At 38.0% G+C, this 16,677-nt stretch overlaps 1 protein-coding gene across 1 annotated transcript in view; it reads left to right on the forward strand.

Moving 5' to 3' along the window:
* khdrbs3 (KH domain containing, RNA binding, signal transduction associated 3) overlaps nucleotides 1–16,677 on the forward strand; it is a 166,547-nt gene that overhangs the window by 80,943 nt on the left and 68,927 nt on the right. The window contains exon 2 of the mRNA XM_051670212.1: nucleotides 5,784–5,902. Coding sequence (XP_051526172.1) covers nucleotides 5,784–5,902 — 119 coding nt within the window. The remainder of the gene's footprint in view (nucleotides 1–5,783; nucleotides 5,903–16,677) is intronic.

A 16,677-nucleotide genomic window follows, 5' to 3' on the forward strand; every position in this document is an offset into this window, starting at 1 on the left:
GGCCACGCTGTCTGTGTGTTTTATGTTATGTTTAAGTTCAGTTATGTAATTAAAGTTTATGTTGACTGCTCGGCCGGTTCCCGCCTCCTCCTTGCCCATCCTTACCCATTACATTTGTGCCGAAATCTGGGAGGGAGGAGGGATGCGCTGTCGTGGAGTCCTTGCCGCTGCCGTCCGCCAGGGGACGGAGGAGTCGCTGCCTGCCACCGGTAGTTGGAGGAACCGCTGCCGTCCACCAGGAAAGGGAGGAGCCATTCTGTCCACCAGGTGTCGGAGGACTCGCTGCCGTCCTCCAGGGGAGCTCTCTCCTTTTCTCTCTCTCTCCTCTCTCTCTTTGTCTCTCCCCTCACTCTTTCCCTCTCCCCTCTCCCCTCTCCCTCCCCGTGTCTCTCCCAGGGATCCAGAGAGACGGGAAAGACCTACCGGCAGAAGGACGGCCGGAAGGGCAACACCTCCCCTCCAGGAAGGGAGGGGAGGGGAATATATAATGCCGGAGGTTTCCCCGGACTGAGTCGGGCGGTGGAGGAGTGTGAGGAGGAGGAGAGTGTGGGCTGGCCATAAGGACGCACGCCCAGCCCTGAATTGTTCTAATCAGCTGGGAGGGGGATAAAAACGAAACCAGTTCGAGAGAGAGAGAGACACACGCAGCCGCTGTGTGTGTGTATGTCTGTGTATTTTATGCTATGTTTCAGTTGATTTATGTCATTAAAATTTTAGTTGACTACTCAGCCGGTTCCCGCCTCCTCCTTGCCCATCCTGACCCATAACAACTTATTTGATTTTTTGTTAAGCACGATTCTTTTTTGGCTTTCTTCGTAAGCTCAAGCTTGTATTTATGCAACACTGGCTGAATTCAGCATATGTAATTTGCAGATTGTAATGTGCAAATTCTCTGCACTTTGACAGTGTTTGTCATCAAAAAAGTTCAGTCATGCTCACGTTCTGTTTTCATCTCCATGGGGCAAGATTTTTACAAATAATAAAAAAAAAAAAAAAAAAAGAATGCCAAAAAGAAAGAAGGGGAAAATAAATAAATGTTTTGTACTTGAGAGTGGATTGTTCAAAATTTGTCAGCTGCTTTGTCAAGTATGGCCAGTATTAGTTTGAAATTTTGACACGTCTTTTATCTTGAGAAGCGTGTCTTTGTACTTAGCCCTTTGAAAATGTTGGATGCTTTTGTTGCTGTTTTCCTTTTTATTTTTCTGGCAACTTGGAAGACACCTGTCTGGGGGCTTTTTTCCCCCCAATTCCATTATCTTCTTGGTAATCAACTGCTCTGAGCCTGTGCAAATCATTTCACAAGCAGCATCAGTTTCAATTAGTCAACCTGAATTCAAAATGAACCCTATTTACTTTTTAAATGGTCTCATTGTGCACATTATTCCAAATAATACAAAAAAGTTTGTATTCAAAAAGTACAAACTTGTTCCTCCTCTAAAACGACTTTCCTTTTGACTGACAACCCAACCCCTTCAACCACCTGGCTCTATATTGGCACCTTTCATGATCCAATCAATTCCTGATGGATACAATCAATTCTTAGTTTTATTTAACTGAATGTTTGATTTCACTAAAAAATACAACAGGTTACGGAAGTAAAGTGGGTTCAGAATGGCGTGTCATGGTAACTTAAATTATTTTTAGCGTTCTTGAAATGTCTCATGTTTGGTAGGATTTTCTTTGCTTCATAAAACATGTATGCATACTATAACAAAGCCAGATATAAGTCACACCCCTATACATTCATGTTGTTTGCTTCCATTAATGGTGTACTCCTCATTTCTGCTCTTTGACCATTTCATTAGACCTGTTTATGGAGCCAGAAATTCTCCAGCGGTCCCATGCCGGATCCAACAACCAAACCAAATCAACTCTTTTGAAAGACAATGCTAAATTACTTCTAAATAAATAAATAAATAAATAACTTCATAACCGCTTGGGTACTTACAGTTAGATAGCTTCAAACAGCTTCATTTCAGCAGGCTGGGAAACGTGGTTTGTTCGAAAGCACTTGTTATGAGATTTTTTAGACTAGGGCTGCAGTTATTTTGATTATTGTCTTACATTGAAATGCAATTATTCCACATCTGTTATTCCACATACCATTATACTACATCTTACCTGATGTTCACCTTCAACACACACACACACACACACACACACACACACACACACACACACACACACACTTACAGTTTATAGTTATGAATTTAGCAGATGCTTTTATCCAAAGCAACTTACAAGGTATACCCTGGCATTGCTAGCGCCATGCTCTACCAGTTGAGCTACAGGAACTCATATGTTTACACACTTTTTGGTGTGCCACCCTAATATTTTTACTGTTCCCCTCTGGCCACCCGATTAAAAAAAAATCCTGGAGGTGTCACTGGAATGATGAGAGTGTTTACTAGTACTTTACAGCTGAAAACGTACACTACCTTTAGAAGAGTATTAAACTATGTAAAGGTCTTTCTTCTCCACAAGACCTCTATATTAACTTGTAAATCAACTTTAACTGGCCTTCATCTTCATTGAATGTGCTCTTCCTGGATTCCGGGGCACTCATCATCTCCCAGAGTTTCTCTTTTAGGCGTAATTGTAAATCTCCAATTTCTGCCACTTTCTGGGGAGCAAGAAGTGAAATTTGAGGAGTTAATGGGCTGTTCTCTTGCACTCCTCTCCTCTGCCAGAGTGTTATGAGGGAGTCCACCCTAATCCCACAAATCATGACAGCTTATGAATTTTATATGGAAAAGTGCAAGTCTCTCTCTCTTTAGTCTATTTCTCTTTCATTTCTCCTTCACTTGAGCTCCGATGCTGTACTGCCCTACAACCATTTTTTTACAACTAGAAATACAATGTTGACAAGTCACATTTAGGAGGCAGAAATGGCCGTGTGAGCTTTGTAGAGAAATCGACCAATCAGACAAGGCTTTTTCCAATTTGTGTGTGGGGTCAGTGTCATACTAAAGACTATGGTTGTGATGATACCAAAATTTTAGAAGGCAATATATCAATTTTGAAACGAACCACTGTGCTGTTGAACGTGCTCCTTTTACAACTTACAGGAATTTACCAATCCTACCATGGCAAAAGCTTGACTTATGAATATTAAATAGTTTACATAACTGGCCAAGGTTACCTAGCAACATCATCATGACTTAATTAATACTCATGAGATAAGCCACTGCCGTGCCATGACGTCACAACAGCCCATTGTGGCTTCCCTAGTTCAAAATTCGTTTCGCACCTATCTTCAACGCTGGTCAAGAGTTCCCATATTCCTCTAGAAAATTCCTGTGTCCGTTTTGTCATACATGAGAAGAAACTTAGCCATTAACACTTAATTAAATTTTGAGCACTTCGCAACAATTTAAATATGAAAAGGATATTTTATGTTCCTTTCTACGATCTGTCATCTTTTGATGCTTATTGCGTTTGAATATTTAATGCGCTTTTCCATTATTTGTGCTTTGGTGGAGGCAGCTGATGCAAAATTAAGACACTTTTCAGTCCCTTGACTAATCAATGAAGCACTTCTACTCAAAGAGTTGCAGAGAGTCATCGAAAATAAGTTGTCATCCAGTCTGCGTGTCTAGACGTGGTCCACTGCGTCTCCATGAAACCGAGGCCCATAAAAGTGTCCGTTAATAAAATCATGCCTGAATGATATGTTTTGGCTGGACTGAATCAGGCTGAGTGGATCTTTCTCTTCTAAAATTATGGCATAAATTTGTAGCTGAAATGTCCTGGAGTGTGACATGCTATACTCCATCTAATTATACTCTATTTTCTTGATATCAAGCCTGGTTAGGAGGTCTCTTCTATGGGTTCTGTGTTTCTCACAAAAAAAAAAAAAAATATCAGCGTAATGTATATGTGAGCTGAGAAGAAGACCCTCACGCAGTTTCCACAAGTCCACAAAGCCAGAAGATTCAGTGGGCTGTGCTTCATCTCCTTGTTTTCAAGTCATTATTCCTGCAGTCGATGGGCACAAAACACCCAAGAGAATACTGTGAAAAATATAATTTGCCTCCTTAGATAACCAGCAGCCTTCCCAGTTTAGAGGACTGTGACCTACCTACAAATCTTGGTTCTGGAAGAATAACTTCTATATTATTTTTGCTATGAACCATAAACTGCACATTATACTGATATACCGGCATATTTAACTTACACATCTGAAAACTAAACAGCCAGCCTGTCGTGGTTTGAATATGCATGGTCCAGCCAGCCATGATGAAAATAATGGTGTGTGCCAAATAATTACAGTAATCTCCGAGTCCAAGCAGAGCAGTTGAGTTGGCCTGCAGGTCATGTAGGTTAGTCTTTAAGTTGTTAGGCTCAAATATGCTGCATTACACTGCAATACAACAGGGTACAGAGTCGTTTAGAAAGTTTGTGCAAAGGGATAGTTCACCCAAAATGAAAAATCTCTCATCATTTACTCCCCCTCATGCCATCCCAGATGTGTGACTTTCTTTCTTCTGCACAACACAAACAAAGATTTTTTGAAGAATATTTCAGCTCTGTAGGTCCATTCAATACAAGTGAAAATCTGTGGCCAGAACTTTGAAGCTCAAAAAAGCATATAAAGGCAGCATAAAGGTAATCCATATGACTCCAGTACTTAAATCAATGTCTTTAGAAGTGATATGATAGGTGTTGATGAGAAACAGTCAATATTTAAGTCCTTTTTCACTATAAATCTCCACTTTCACTTACACATTCTGAAAGTGAAAGTGAAGTTTTATAGTAACAAACAAATTTGAAATATTGATCTGGTTCTCCCCCAAAGTGATTGCATCACTTCAGAAGACATATATTTAACCACTGGAATAGTATGAATTACTTTTATGCTGCCTTTATATTCTTTTTGGAGCTTGAAATGTCTGTTCACTATTCACTTGTATTGTATGGACCTACAGAGCTAAAACATTCTTCTAAAAATCTTCATTTGTGATCTGCAGAAGAAAGAAAGTCATACACATCTGGGATGGCATGAGGCTGAGTAAATGAGAAAAGAATTTTCATTTCTGGGTGAACTATTCCTTCAAAAATTATCCTGAGAAAAGATTTTGCATCCCTAATATTACACCAGAATACTCAAATGTAACATTAGCTTTTGTATGTTAGATGTGTACCAGTGTAGCACAGGTGTAGATCGGTGTACAGTGTGTGCTATCATGAGACCCCACTCTCATTTTCATTCATTTCTGACTATTCTTAAGATAAAATGTGTTTGTTTTCATAATCTTTGATCGAAATGTAAAAACTTTCTAAATGACTATACTTATCCACTGTTTTTAACTGTAAATACCCAGATGTAGTGTAGTGTAATGTAACAAAGACGAGCATTCACAAGTACACAAACATACACATACAAACAGACATGTTCATTAATTGACTAATATTCCACCCCCTTCTGTATCCCACAACAACAAGAACTTCTGTGCATGCTTGAAGAGCTCATTAACAAACTCTAATGTCTAATCAGACAATGTTTGCCACACCGACAGAAATATCCACCAATCACAGACAAATGTCTACCAGATACGAACATAAGCACATCCAATTAAATTACAGCGTGGCCAATGGAAGCTATTTCACAGTCCACTGAACAGTCAAAATACGCTTCTTGCAAATGACAGAGGGAAAATGGCAGGGCTGTTATCTTAGCTTATCTGAACTCGAGATTCAGAGAGATAAACTTTTGCTAGCCCTTTAATTATATCTTGATAATGAAGTCAGATGTGACTGACTCTCTCTCTTTTTCTCTCCAGAAATTGAAAAGATTCAGAAAGATGAAGACAAAGAGGATGAGAAGTTCATCGATGTGGTCATCAACAAGAACATGAAACTGGGACAAAAGATTTTGATTCCCGTAAAACAGTTCCCCAAAGTGAGTGTGACGGAGTCATTTTATTGTCTCCTCTCTTTTTAGTTGTTTCTCATTGTGTGATATGGAAGGTGAGAATGGACACTTTCACAAATGAAACCCATTCAATTGTCATATCACTGATAATTAACGTTTTTGGTATCTATTTGTATTGCTGCTGTTTATACCCCCCACACACTCTGATTTTACCTGGTGAAAATTACCTTTAAAGGAATAGTTCACCAAAAAAATTTAATTCTGTCATAATTTACTCACCCTCATTTTGTTCCAAAAAATAATTAATAAAAAAAAAAAAAAAAAAAAAAATTGTCTTCATTTGATAGAAAAATCTTAACAATCTTAAAACAATAAAAATTTACTTGAGAAGCTTAATGACATAACATATTCAAGGAAGTTTTATTGTCATTCCAAAACATGGGCTACATGAAAGGAACGAAACTAAGTACTGAGGTCTCCGGATGTGTATAACAAGAAAAAGTTATTTGCCAATGGGGTAAGAAAAAATACTTAAAGGAATATTCCGGGTTCAATACAAATTAAGCTCAATCGACATTGTGGCATAATATTGATTACCACAAAAATACATTTTGACTTTCCTCTCCTTTTCTTTAAAAAAAATAAAAAATACTTTTGGTTCCAGTGAGGCACTTACAATGGAAGTGAATAGGGCCATAAACGTTAAAATACTCACTGTTTCAAAGGTATAGCCACAAGATGTAAACAATATGTGTGTTAACATGATTATAGTGTGATAAAATTGCTTACTATCCTTTTCAGTGTAAAGTTATAGGCAATTTTACAACTTATTGCCATGACGATGTCAGCAAACCCTAAAACCCTAAATTGACCATAAAAATTATGGTTTAAACAACTTTACAGCTCAAATAATACGAGTTATAGACAAATTCATGTAAGTGCTTTTATAAAATTATAAGCTTCACATTTCTGCATTTAAACCCTCCAAAAATTTGCTCCATTCACTTCCATTGTAAGTGCCTCACTGTAAACTTGATTTTTGCTTTTTTAAAGAAAAGCAGGGATAAGTCGAAATTATTTTTTGTGGTATTCAATAATACGCCACATATGCTGTCGATTGAGCTTAACTTGTATTGAACCCAGAATATTCCTTTAAAAAAATAACAATAAAAAATAGCCCGTTCACAAATAGTTTTTTCTTGTTACAAGCATAAACCCCACCAAATTTTGCTAGATTTCTCTGAGAACAAGACAAAATATTTTAAATCATTTTGCTTCTCATGTATCAAGCTTCTCAAATCGTTCAGATATTTTTTTTACTGGAAAACAGGACAAAAAAAATGTCAGTAAGGAAAAACACTTTTCAATCTTTTCAATGCAATGTTCGTCAATAATCTCTCTTTAGAGCTTAAAAAAAGGACCCAAAAGTATTTTACAAAAGTACTCCGTGCAACTTGTGTATCATATTCCAAGTCCTCTAAAGCCATACAATATGTTTTGTTGAGAAACAACCCGGAATTTAAATAATTTTTCAGTGAAAATCTTGATGTCGGTTCTGTATCCATGAGCGCAGTGAGAGAAGCTTGTTCACAGTAGCTGGCATGTTCATGCGAGGACGTCTTTGTCTTTTTGTAGTGCTAATTTCTCACTAAAACCTATCGTATGTCTTCAGGAGACTTGGAATATAAGCAAAAGTTGCATGGATTACTTTTGTGATAACTTTGGGTTGTTTTTTAAGCTTTAAAGTGAGTCACTTATCACCTGCACTTGTATTAAAGTATGAACTGGGATCTTTATTAAAACATCCTCTTTTGTTTTCTGCATGAGAGTTGTACAGGTTTGGAACATCATGAGGGTGAGTCAGTTATGACAGAATTTATATTTTTGGATGAACTATTTAATTTAACAAGTGACCCCTAAACTGAACAATTCTGTTACATTTATGAAAATTTACAAAGGCTGTATGTCGCATACTATAATTTTGTCTGTAAAGTGCCTAATGTTCTCATTGGCATTTTGTTAAAATCCAAACAATTATCTGCAGGCAGTGTTAGCAGAGGTTGCTAATTTGATGTTTTAGGTCAAATCGAAGCAGAAATTGACATTTGTCATTGCGAAGGGCACTTCTGTATTTTACAGCTCATAACCACTGTGTCATTACATTTCTTCATGTTATCAACATGTTATCACAGCTCCATGTAGCAGCAGTTCAAAATATCCTCCACAGTCATTCATAAGAATAAAAAGCACTTCACAAGCCCTGCTACATTTTAATAGGAACATGTTGTTGATATTGAACTAGGCACAGGGCGATTGCAGCAAATGGTCCTAATTTCCATATTGTTGCCGTCGAGCGTGTTATTTGATGATTTTTTCCCTTCACAGACATAGAGGTGAGTGTGACCTTGAAGGCGAACTATCACATTATCATATCATTGTGCGTATGTGAGCATGTGTGTGTACATTCCTGCAGTATTCCCATTGGATTTCCACACGAGGAATGATTCTTTCTGTACCTCATTAAGTTTGTGATTTCTTAGCTCTCCAAATGTGATTTAATGGGTTTCTTTGTTTGCACGGTTTTTAATTCACACTGTTGTTCCATCTTGGGAGGAGCAACAGACACCGAAAGAAAGAGAGAGAGAGAGAGAGAGAGACAAAGAAATTTGAGCAGCAGGTGTAAAAGTCAGTCCTTGACTCAGAAAAATGCTTTTTTTTAGTGCAATAAAAGGATTTTAGACAGATAATAATAAGAAAAGGGTGTTTATACATGTGTTTGAAAAAGCGTTTCAAAAAACACAGAGGAATAGAATAAAAGAACATGTAGTCATCTCACTAGCTGGACTAGTAGGATTGAAGAGTATCACATAGCAGTCGTAGTGCACATCCATTTGGACTCGCAGTCAAAAGAGTATCCTTTGAAACGGCTGTGCTCGACTGTCCGCAAGACATAACAGCACTCGGAAAAACAAAATATACCCTAGTCTAAAGGACTAGAATACAGTAAGAATCACAGTTCGTTTTGTTTTTATCTGCCATTTAGGGCCAGGGCTTATTTGAGATAGATAATACCACAAGAGTAGACAGGTGTGGGAAAAAATAATTTAAATAATGGCGTGGCAGTCCCTGCATACAATGAGAGGAAAGCACACCCACATACATAAATATACTTTAAAGGTGAATTGTGTGACACCACTAGTATCACCAACCACAATTGGAATTGCAAAAATAATGACTGCAGGTTATCAGAACTCTTCCCTGTCTTTTATTGGTCATCCAAATAGATAGTCCCACCCCAAACTCATGCCATTGGTTTAGCCAATTTTGCTGTTTCAATTTTGATGCTCAAAGAAACATAGCAAGGTTTTGATAGCGCCTCAGAGACACAGTGTTTACACTTTTTGATGTAATCAACCAACCAATGACTTACTTTTAGTTGTCTTTGCATATTAAGCTGGGATACGAGAAAGTATTGAAACAACAAGCAATAACACATCACCATTAAGAAACGTCCATCCTGTATTAAGAAATAAATGAGCCTCTTTTCATAACAAGATGCAGACAGGACACAAACTTAAACACATACTGTTAGATTGTATTAACATTTTAACTAAGAATGTATGCTTCATCATGACAACAGATGGGCAGCTACACACATTTGTGCACATATAGACACATGTATTCAAGCAGCCATGCACACACACACACACACACACACACACACACACACATTAAGAGAGTGATAATGTGTGTGTGTATGTGGATGCGTGTGCTATTTTTGAAGAGGGTGTGTAAATGGGCTCTTGGATCCCAGAGGGAGTGTGCTGAAAAGGGTAGACACAAAGACACACACACACAAACACACACGCACGTTTACCTAACTGTCCAATTAAGGACATACTGTGACTTCTATTGTTTTTATATAAAGCTCATTATAAATACAACAGAAAATTATACTACACCTAAAATAAAAATATTCACAGTTTTACAATAAAGGAAAAAACTAATTGAAAGTATGAATCACTTTTCCAAGTAAGGATGTCCCCTGATGTTACCTAAAGTCAAGGGTATATTTTGTTTTTCAGTGTGCCGTTCTGTCTCATGCATGGTTTTGCGCTCAGCTTTTCAAGATATACTGTTCTGACCGTGGGCCAATACAGATGTGTTCGACGCATGTGTAAACCCTGCTCCGAGCGAGATTCGAACCGGTGTCAGCTGGCATGGGAGGTGGGTGCGCTAACAAGGAGGTTAAAGGCTACAGCCTCTAGCGTCAGTCGCTAGTGCGCCTCTTGAGGCTAGGGGAGTGAGGTTTACATACTGCACAGCTACCCACCAGCTCGCTACCATTACACTCACCCCCCTAAACCTTACTCCCATCTGGGTCACGGCACCACCGTCCTGCTCGACCGGCTCTGAGCGGGATTCGAACCGGTGTCAGCCAGCATGGGAGGCGAGCGCGCTAACGAGGAGGATAAAGGCTACAGTCCCTAGCGTCAGTCGCTAGTGCGCCTCTTGAAGCCAGGGAAGTGAGGTTTACACACTGCACAGCTACCTACCAGCTGGCTAACGTTACACATAAGCACCATGATTATTTTTTTACAGTCAATACTATTACTACTACTACAACACTACTGCAATAATACTACTAATGCAATACAATACTAGATACTATTTTAGCACAGTCAACGGCAGGCGCATGTGCCGACAACATGCCAAGACTCGGACTGTCTGCGTGTCTAGACAAACCAAGCTGCATGTTGACAGTCTGCGGTACTGATGGCGGAACGTGGAAAACCAAAGTTTACTTTGGCCTTGAGGGATATTTTGTGAGATTTAAGCTTCGTCCACATTAATCCAGATAAATTTGAAAAAGCCATTTTCGTTTTCAAATGTTTTTCAAAAGTTGCTCATCCACACTGAGACATCTAAAAACATTTAAATCCCCTTACTGCACATGCAGATTTTTTTAAGAAGCATTGCCCTGCATCATTTCCATGTACAGCCTGAAACACAATTGTCCTAGTATTATGACGCCAGACAGCAATTCCAAGTAAACTTCCCGTCGCCATTGAAGGAATGCAATGTGAAGGTTGTATAAAGTAACATTTATCTTTAACAACACTATCAAAGTGGATAGCAGGCACAGTAATGCCGCTACAACATGGGCTGCCATCTTGATTGTTTTGGGTTGAATGGTTCACATGGCTGCATCACATGACAACAAATGCATCATCGTTTTCGAATATCTCAGTTTTCCCTATGCACACTTCAACGGTAGCGGTTTCAAGTTTATCCACTTGGGAGAGCGTATAAATATGAGTTTTAATTTTAACAGAAGTCAAGTTTGTATTTTTCGATTTGGAATGAAATTATGGAAGTTTTTTTTAAAAGTTAAGCCTGTGCATCCTGCTCTCCTCATTCAGAGAGGAAAATAATAAGCCACTTCAGGTATGGGTTGGGTCAGTCTAAACTGAATACTGTTGGTTGGTTTGGGTTAGATCAGGTCACATGTTTGGACTCTAACTTTAATGTGCCAGACCTCTATCCTGTCCAAAAATGACAAAACTCAAAACTCTTTGTAGAGTTTCTAAACTTTTCTTGTATCATCTAGTGTCTTGACGCTGTCACCATCAAAGCAGACCCCAGATCTTTGTGGATCATGGAACATGCTTGTATTTGCTGTGGCTCCAGTATGGCCAGACCTTATAATGATATTATTATCTATTGAGTATTAAATTTGTCACAGTCCAGTGAGTCGAATGATTTAGTTTTAGAATGTATTTCATTGTCCACAAGACAATGAATATAATTGTCTTGTGGTAAGCCATCTGTTTTAATACAGGATAAAAGGTTGAAATCTTACAAAAAAAAAAAAAAAATAGAATGCAAGTTGTAAGAGCTGTTATGCAGCAGTAGTGCGTGATACTTTTTGGGTGCTGTGGTGCTCACATGGATGACGGAGGTTTGAGTCCAAAAATCATCTAAAGAAAAACAATTATGTTTTTAGGATAAATTATAAGAAGTCCCTAAGAAGGTGTCTAGCCTACATTCTTTTAGGGAGTACAAAATATTAAGTTAGAAATCTATTCAAGTTTGAAAATAATAGAGTATTTTATTCAGAAGAATTTTTTGTGAATCCAGCCCAGTGATTCAATTTCCCATTTCATTTAATAATGACAGCCTGATTATGAAAACTACATGACTGTAGAGTCATTTTTGCAAAATAATATTACGTGCTTCATTACACGTATCGCGGCAGTTACAAGGTGAAATGTCCACTGTGTGCTGCTAAAAGCGAGTTGTGCTCCCAAACAGATTTGGAAGGTTTTCATGTGCTTTTCATGTGGAGTTCGAAGCGGTGCTTGACGATGGCTCTGACGTCCTGACGCGAATCATGAACGCGCTTTCATGATTGCTGTAACAAAGTGGATAGCCACAGTCTGCCAGCTGATTAATATTGTGGAGGATGAGAGTTTAAGAGATTTAATGCTCATTACAATGAATATGCAACCTATGTTGGGACCAGTTTTTTCAATTAGTTAACCTCCCAATTAGACTCTGGGAAATGTTTAATGTTACTTGAATTGGTGCTATTTTAGTGCATTTCTATCTTTATATTGTGGAAGGCTTTGTTTGGAAAATGTTAATAAAGCATTATATTGTTACATATTGTTTTGTTTTCTTTCCTAAGAAGGAAATAAATGCATTTTGACAGGGAAAGAAGTATATTTAGAGTAAAAATTCAGCACGTTCAAAATCTGCGATTAATCAAGATTAATTCCGAACAATTGTGCGATTAATTGTGTGACTTTGCCTCAGCATACCATGTGAATACATCTTAAATGTTGCTCTGGTTATTCTAATATGCCGTACACAAAGCCTGTTATCAAAATTATTGACTACTATTACCGGTCAGAACTGTCTGTCATGCTTTCGCTCCCAGACATAAGACATCTGTCGCTGATTGCCAGCAAGCATGAGGTTCATCTGCATAAGCAATTTGTCTGTGCACACTAAAAAACAAGTAATTAATTACATTTAATAAAAGAGCCACAGTGGCTTCAACTTCCATTTTCATTTCTACTTCACGGCAATTTCCCAAGAAGTGACAATTGTGTTCTCTTAAAAACATGGGATGTAAACAATGTTTTATTCGGCAATTGATTTTGCAATAGTCAGATTTTGCGCATAAATTATATTCCTAAATTAGTAAGAAATGTGACGATAGTAATAGGAATAGTGATGCTTACCTTAACAAAGATTACTAACAAGATAATAACAAAAAAGAAAATTAGAGATACTGTAGATTAAAAATACAATATACAGTATATATAAACACAAATAGGAAGTATTATTATTTATTTTTAAATCATGATTTGTATTTGTAATAAAAATTTTCGGCTTATTCCTAGCAAAAGTGTAAAGACATTTGAGAGATATGGGGAACAGATTTAGGGCACAACACAGGCTAGACTCGAACACGTTTGTTTCCTAGTTCGATGTATGTAGAGCACATGTGTAGAGCACATGTTGAGCCACGGCTACAACAAGAGATGTGATAAATAATTATAGATTGTAGAAGTAATATTGTAACACTAAGAAAGATTCTCTCAGGGAAGTTTTCCAAGTCCTCAAGCTTTAAACATCAATGAGGGACAGTTACTGCTGACACATCAGGTTTGTCATAGTGATTCACTTTAGGATGATGGTTGAGAAGCGAATAAAGATTCCGATGTCAGTTCTTGTAAATGAAATTTCATCTCAGAGCTAAAATCAATGTCAGGGTTCGCGAGCCTTTGGCGTTACGGCTGTAATGATCGACCACTTCAAATAAAGCAATTATCAGCGGCGGAGCACGAATGGCGCTGTAATGTCACATGGTACGGCTCTTCACGTTGCTCCACGTCACACTTAACAGATTGCCTTTGACAGCTCTGATGACTGCAGACACTAATATGCTGTTTAGAGCTACACAGAGCTACTGGAGGAAGACAAATTCAATTTGTCCAGGCTGACAAGTGGACGCAGAGAGAGCTTGAAGGGTGAGTGTGATGAATCCGATTGGAATAGTTATACTCCCAGACGTCTCCAATGTCACCTCTAGGCTCATTTATGGGGTACAACTTTAAAAGATATGGACACTTTCTTGGTCTTGTCCTGCAGTTGATAATTTCATCTCGTAAGGAACATGGTGACTGATTAGTAAGACTGCATTTGGGTTTCGGGTGATGACAAACTAATGAACAAAAGCTCTCCTAAACTCTCATGTGTGACTCAACATCAAAAAGGAATATTCCAGGTTTAATACAAGTTAAGCTCAATCAACAGACTTTTTTTGCATATTGTTGATTACCACAAAAATTACTTTGACTCTTTTCTCTTTTTGTTTAAATAAAACAAAAATTTGAGTTACATTGAGACACTTACAATGGAAGTGAATGGGGCCAATCCGTAAAAGTTAAAATACTCACTGTTTCAAAAGTATAGCCACAAGATATGGACAATATATTTATTTTATGGACTAAATTAACCCAGCTCTCTGTTCCCACCTCTATCTGTCATTGGATCACCAGCTTTCTGACGGACAGGCAGCAACTATTGAGAATGGGGAAATTCACCTCCAGCACATGTACAATCAGTACTGGCGCCCCCCAGGAATGTGTGCTCTCCCCACTACTCTTCTCCCTCTACACAAACGACTGCACGCCAGTGACCCCTCTGTTAAGCTCCTGAAGTTCGCAGATGACACTAGAGTCATCGGCCTCATCCAACATGACAAGGAGTCTGCTTACAAAAGGGAGGTTGAACAGCTGGCCATCTGGTGCAGTCAAAACAACCTGGAGTTGAACATGGTTTAAACAGTGGAGATGATTGTGGACTTCAGGAGGAACACCCCAACATTGACCCGCTCACCATTCTAAACAGCCATTCAGGTTCCTGGGCTCTACCATCTCACAGGACCTGAAGTGATAGACCCACATAGACTCAATTTTGAAAAAGGCCCAGCAGAGGTTGTACTTCCTTCGCCTGCTGAGGAAGTTCAACCTGCCACAGGCACTGCTGATCCAGTTGTACTCAGCAGTCATTGAGTCTGTCCTATGAACTTCCATAACTGTCTGGTTTGGTTCAGCTACCCAGTCAGACATCAAAAGACTTCAAAGGATAGTTCGGACTGCTAAGAGGATTATTGGCGCTCCACTACCCACTCTGCTAGAACTGTACACATCCAGATAAACGGAAAGGGCTGGTAAAATCACTCTTGACCCCATTCACCCAGCCCACTACCTTTTTGAACTGTTGCCCTCTGGACAGTGCTACAGAGCACTGAGCACCAGAGCAGCCAGGCACAGGAACAGTTTTTTTTCCCGCAGACCATCCATCTCATGAACAGTTAAAACTGCCCCCAAATACTTTCCTTTTTCTCAACACAACCATGTGCAATATTCAATCCATCCATTCCTACTTATATCTATATTTCATTTATATTTTTAAACATATCCTACCTCTTCTTCAATACATTACATTACCTGCACATAACTGTATATCTGTACTGTATATAAAATATTCGAACAACATTATTGCTCTATTGTATATTTCTCTTTTTATTCATCTGTTATATCTTATTTATTTATTTATATTTTATGTCACTATATGTATATATGTTTAAATGTATATGTTTGTATGTATATGTATATATGGTTGCATTCTCTTTGCACTGGAAGCTTCTGTCACCATGAAAAATTCCTTGTGTGTGTGTGTAAGCATACTTGGCAATAAAACTCATTCTGATTCTGATTTTAACTTTTCATTTCTGTGTAAAGTTATATCCAATTTTACAACTTCATTGGTATGACTACATAACGCCATAAACCCTAAAATAACTTTAAAAACTTTGATTTAAACAACTTTCCAGCTCAAACTCATTTTTAAGTTTTAACAGAATTTATAAAATTATAGCTTCACATTTCTGCCTTTAAGCCCTCCGAAAATTGGCCCCATTCAATTCCATTGTAAGTGCCTCACTCTAACCTTGATTTTTGCTTTTTTAAAAGAAAAGGAGGGACGAGTCGAAATAATTTTTTTTTTTTATTTATTTATTTTTTTTGGTAGTTAACATTATTCCACAAATGCTGTAAATTGAGCTTATTTTGTATTAAAACTGGAATATTCCTTTAACCTTGTGCAACCCTGTGTCCACATACATGGACGTTGTATTTTGGCTTCGCAATATGCAGTGCATAATTTAAATGAATCAAAAATGACTGAATACTGTTCACAAGACTCTAGACTGTCATTTAAAGGGTTAACTTCTGACGCACAGAGTCACGTGACACAACAGCATGCTGCCGATTTCCGTGAAGCGCTCCTACGGACGCAGTGCCAACAAAAGTTTCTCTGATAAGACATATCTTTAAGTTTTTTCATTGAAACCTGTTTGGTTGTAAAGAGTATAGTATCTAGTTTCGTTTGATATGCCGCTTTAAAAAATCTGTTCATTTTCGCACGTCAGCGCACTTATAAACATGATGTCCACATATGTAGAAACTGGTACCGCATGTCCTTAAAAGTAGAAAAAACATGTTAGTTAACACATCTGTGGGTCATTTCGCTTCATTTTAATATATATTTGGTTGTTTAATTTTCTTTTATCACTGTGCAATGCAATTCTATTCATTAGCATTTGTTATTGAATTCCTGTATACAGTATTGACTGTGCACTGTCACATTACGAATCAATGGGTTCATTCAAAAGCTGAAAAATGTTGCTTTCAGAAGCTTTATATGGAGTTAGGATGAAAATA

This window comes from Myxocyprinus asiaticus, chromosome 34 (genome assembly GCF_019703515.2).
Source record: "Myxocyprinus asiaticus isolate MX2 ecotype Aquarium Trade chromosome 34, UBuf_Myxa_2, whole genome shotgun sequence".
NCBI classification, from domain to species: Eukaryota; Metazoa; Chordata; class Actinopteri; order Cypriniformes; family Catostomidae; genus Myxocyprinus; species Myxocyprinus asiaticus.